Source organism: Crocuta crocuta, unplaced genomic scaffold (assembly GCF_008692635.1).
Source record: "Crocuta crocuta isolate KB4526 unplaced genomic scaffold, BGI_CrCroc_1.0 scaffold16, whole genome shotgun sequence".
NCBI lineage: Eukaryota > Metazoa > Chordata > Mammalia > Carnivora > Hyaenidae > Crocuta > Crocuta crocuta.
In genome coordinates, this window is record NW_027531893.1 from 8,553,477 (window position 1) to 8,558,070 (window position 4,594).

The following is a 4,594-nucleotide window of genomic DNA, read 5'->3' on the forward strand; positions in this document are numbered from 1 at the left end:
GGGGTAAGGGTGGGGGGACCAGGGAGATTTTGAGGCAGGAAAGTCAGGGCCTCTTCAGGTGCATGCAGAAGCTGGCAGTTGAAAGCCGAGGCTCAGAGAGGTGAAGTCACTTGTCCAAGACCACACAGCTAGTGAGAGGCAGGGTTGGGATTCAAACCAAGATCATGATTCCATAGCCCCTGCTCTGCCGTTTCAGGGCTGCTGGGAGATTCAGCTTCTCCTATAAAGCCTCTCCCCCAACACCCCTTCTTCTTAATTCTGAGTCAGAGCTGAGACCCTGCCCCCTGCCTTGCTCCACTGCCCCTTGAGGCCACACTTGTCCTTTTAGAGTAGAGTCACCTACGGTCAGCTGGTCGCCCAGCGCCCTGTGGCCCTCCTGAGAGCTCTGGTGAGCCTCTCCCCCAGGCTCACGCCTTCTCCCACCAGATGCTGCCTCCTCTTCCTCCACCTCCCCTCTCCTCCCACCCAGTTGTTATTGCAAAGGTGGGGAGACCAGCCCCTGAGTGGGGACAGAGTGAGCAAACAGCTCATCGTCCAATGGAGAAAGCCTGTCCCCTGCCTTCAGAAAGTTCTAATTCTGATAAGGGAGACGGAGACCCTGCCCAGGAGGAGTTCAGAGTGATGGAGAAGTGATCCCTGTCCTCAGAAATCTCCCAGTCTGATGGCAGAGATGGGGCTCCTACTTTCCAAGGCCCCCAATCTGACGGGGGAGACAGGAGCTCTGTCTGTGAAGACCCCAGGATGAACGGGAAGTAGTCCCTGTGTTCCAAGAGCTCCCAGTCTGCTGGGGACAAGGGGGCGTGGGGCGGTCCCTGCCTTCTTGAGGGGTGTGCTTGATGCCTCCTCGGGTCCCCAGGGGGTTCAGTGACCGGCTGTGGAAGGTGGTTGTGTTCGTAGGCTCTGTCCTGCCTGTGGCTCTCCATGTTAGGAGGCTCTCGGGACCCAGCCACAGGGAGAAGGCTGGGAGGCGAGGGGCGCTGGGCACGGCGCGGTTGCCGACACACCAGCTTCACCCGGGGCTGGGAAGAGGAAGGGAGCTTTCTCCAACGGCCAGGAGAGAGATCTCCTCTGCCTCTGCTGTCGTCCCCAGGAGGGCCCCTGCAGACCCCCACGCAGATCCCATGCAGTCTCTAACACGGTCCCCTTCCTCACAGCTGAGCCCCTCGCTGTGCCCGTGGTGACTGGCACTTTCCTGGTGGGCTCAGTGAGCGACTCCTCTCTTCGGCCCTGCCTGTCAGCACCTGCTGTGTTCAACAAGGAGCCAGCATCTAGCCAGAACTGGCTGGGAGAAAACGTCCTGATGTCTGGTACGTTAGGGACTTGGAGGGGGCAGGCTTCCCCCATCCCTGGGGGTGTCTGAAGAGTGGCTAAGGCAGGAGCCACCAGGGACAGGACTCCCCACCGCAGCAGTGGCTCCGGCTTCCATCGCAGCCAGTCCCATCCTCAGGGTCCCCGTCAGCTCAGCCCGTGCTGGAGAAAGTGCCCTGGAGGGAAACGCAGCCCCGGGAGCCATAGCAGGACTCCCCGCCAATTAGGGCATTCACCCCCCAGCCCCGCACAGGGCTGTGCATTGGCTATGCCTTCATTAGCTGTGAACCGAGTGCCTACTCTGTGCCCAGCCACTCTGCTAGGTGCCCAGGACACCATCGTGGGCAAGACAGACACAACTGCCACTCTGGGGGAGGTTGGAGCCCTTTAAGAAAGGGAATCCAATGGTAATCAAATAAATAAACACAAAACGGGTGCTATAGAAGACCCTGTCTCTTGCAGTGCCGCCCTCCAGTCCCTTGCTGAGCTGCCTGAGTCTTCCTGCCGGACACATCCAGATCGTCCCCACCCTGCCCCAGGGGCTCTGGCAAATCTCAGGGGCTGGGACAGGGGTGTCTGGTATGGTCATCTATCAAGGTGAGTGTTCAACACCTGNGAGCACCCTTCTCTGACCCCGTGTCCCACAGCTCAGAGAAGAGCAGGTCTCCCCAAAGCGGTCTGGGGGAGCGACCCACTCAGTGCCTCTAGCTTTCCAAGTGTCATTTCCCCCACTAAGTCTGAGTTTGGCTGTTTTTTTTTCTTTCTTTTTCTTTTTAAATTAATGTTTACTTATTTTGAGAGTGAGAGAGCACGAGCAGGGCAAGGGCGGAGAGAGAGAAGGAAAGAGGGAATCCAAGCAGGCTTCTTGCTGTCGGCACAGAGCCCAACATGGGGCTCGAACTCGCAGAACCGTGAGACCATGACCTGAGCTGAAACCAAGAGTCAGTTGCTTAACTGACTGAACCACGTTGGCACCCCGGCTTTTTTTCTTTTTATTAAGCTTTATTATATTTTTTTAAATTTTTTTAATGTTTTATTTATTTCTAGGAGAGAGAGAGAGAGAGAGAGAGACAGCGTGAGCAGGGGAGGGTCAGAGAGAGAGGGAGTCACAGACTGAAACAGGCTCCAGGCTCTGAGCTGGCAGTCAGCACAGAGCCCGACGCGGGGCTCGAACCCACGAACCGCGAGATCGTGACCTAAGCGAAAGTCGGACGCTTAACCGAATAAGCCACCTAGGCGCCCCAAGCTTTATTATATTTTAAAATCACAACCTCAGTACATGCTCACGTACAAGGCAAACAGTAAGAGGTGCTCACAAGAGTTGCTGGGGCCCTTCCTGCCTAGCGTACAGTGCGGTGAACAGTTTGGTGTGCATCCTTGCGCAGCTGTTTCAGATCTGCCTTATTTCTGATCAGCAAAATGGTCCCTGCTGACCTACCACGCTGAGGGGTTGTGACCGGTACAGGGGAAGGCTCACTGGGGCTCTCGGGGATGTGAGAGAGGATAAAGCTGCAGGACACTTTCACCCAATTCAAGAGCATCTTTTAGGGGTTGTATGCCAGTTGTCGTGTGATGTGCTGGGGCCCCGGGAGCAAGGGAGCGTCCCTGACATCCAGGAAAATGAGCTCTGACCACAGAGCAGGAAGAGTGCCAGAACAGTACCTGCCCTAAGTTCCCTATGAGCTAGCCGACTGTGTCCATTTCACAGATGGGGAAATCGAGTCTCGGTGAGCTAGATGCAACCCCAGAGGCCTTTCCTCAGTCCTGTTCTGAAATTGTCTTCTTCCGGAAGGTCCCCTGACTCCTCTCCAGACTTCCCAAGCCACACGGCCTAATGGGGGGGGTGGGCTGTGGGGATGACCCAAGGGAGTTCCGGACACTCCTCTTGGCCCCGATGCAGGTGAGATGCCCCAGGGCAGCCAAGTGCTTCCTTCCGGCGGCCCAGCCTTACACAGCCTTCCCAAGTCCCCAGAACGGCCCGGCTCCACCAGCCCCTTTGCCCCGTCTGCGACGGACCTTCCCGGAATGCCGGAACCAGCTCTGACCTCCCGCGCGAATATGACAGGTAAAGACCCTTAGCGGTCCCCGGGAGGGTCCCCGGAAGCAGGATTGAGGCCCGGGGGGAAGGTATCACCCCAATCAGGCCCATGAGCTGAGCTTACCCGCAGAGACAAGCAGGCTGCAATTATGGGTAAAACAAGGCAGGGAGGGTAAGGAGGGGCAGGAGCGGGTATGCGAGGGGGACAGCGGCCTTTAGCTAATCTCCCCCCACCCCACCCCCGGCAGAAAAGCCGACCCAGCGTGGCCACATCTTCTGAATTGTCTGCAGAATCCGCAAACCCCCATTTCCCCATAGCTCTTGTGATTTTTAAAACAGTGCTGAAATTTTTAACAGTACAGCTGGCTGGAAAAGACCTTTTTGAGTAGGAAACAAGCTTGGGTCACCACCTGATGACCTTTATCTGGGGGACACTCCTCCCCTGTCATTTCTGCCGTTGGGACACTCAGAGGACTGCGTGCCCCGGAAGACGGGGAGTCCCAGGGCACGCCCCTTACCACGACTCTCTTCTTCAGAGGAGCAGCTGTCCCCTACCCGATCCCCGGCAGCTCACGAGGTCTCCAGCAAGCTCCCCAAATGGCCTGGTGAGTGCCGGCGGACTGTCCGTGCCCCGGGGGTCCGGACCCACTTCCCTCAGTCACTCAGCACTTGTTGGCTTCCTCATTCGATTCTGCCCCTCACTGACACGTGGGCCCTGCTCTCATAAGCCCACGCGGGGTGTTGCCGTCTTGTTTTCCAGGCTGAGGGCATGAATGAGGGAGGGTGGTAATTGGGTGAGTGGGCAAAGGAAGGAGCCGAGTGTGGGGAGGGGGCTGATGGCACGTGGGATGCGAGAATGGCCAAGTGCCCGAGTCTTACGCTGTCCCACATACTCCTGTAAACACGGTAGATGTAACCGAATCACCCATGTGACGAACAACCCTAATGCCATCCCCACTTTGCTCGTGAGGACTCTCGGGGCCAGCCCCCCGAGACATAGCAGGCTCTGTAACAGGCTCAAGGTTACACTAAGCATTGGTAGAGCTGGGATCTGAACCAGATACGCAGATTCCATTATCTTAACCCTTCACCCCGCCCCCCTGCCCCGTGGCCTTCCACGTGAGTGAGCAAAAGCGGAAGGGGGTTAGTGAGTAAATGAAGGGGTGGACGGGTAAGCAAGGGAGAGGATGAGTGCGTGAACGCTGGGTGTGGAAGTGAATGAATGAACGCATGATTGATCTCGGCTGT

The 4,594-nt window shown here is 57.2% G+C and overlaps 1 protein-coding gene across 1 annotated transcript in view; it reads left to right on the forward strand.

The window, feature by feature from the left end:
- CIITA (class II major histocompatibility complex transactivator) overlaps nt 1-4,594 on the forward strand; it is a 38,723-nt gene that overhangs the window by 20,842 nt on the left and 13,287 nt on the right. The window contains 4 exon segments of the mRNA XM_077773314.1: nt 1,155-1,307; nt 1,771-1,905; nt 3,209-3,373; nt 3,883-3,951. Coding sequence (XP_077629440.1) covers nt 1,155-1,307; nt 1,771-1,905; nt 3,209-3,373; nt 3,883-3,951 — 522 coding nt within the window.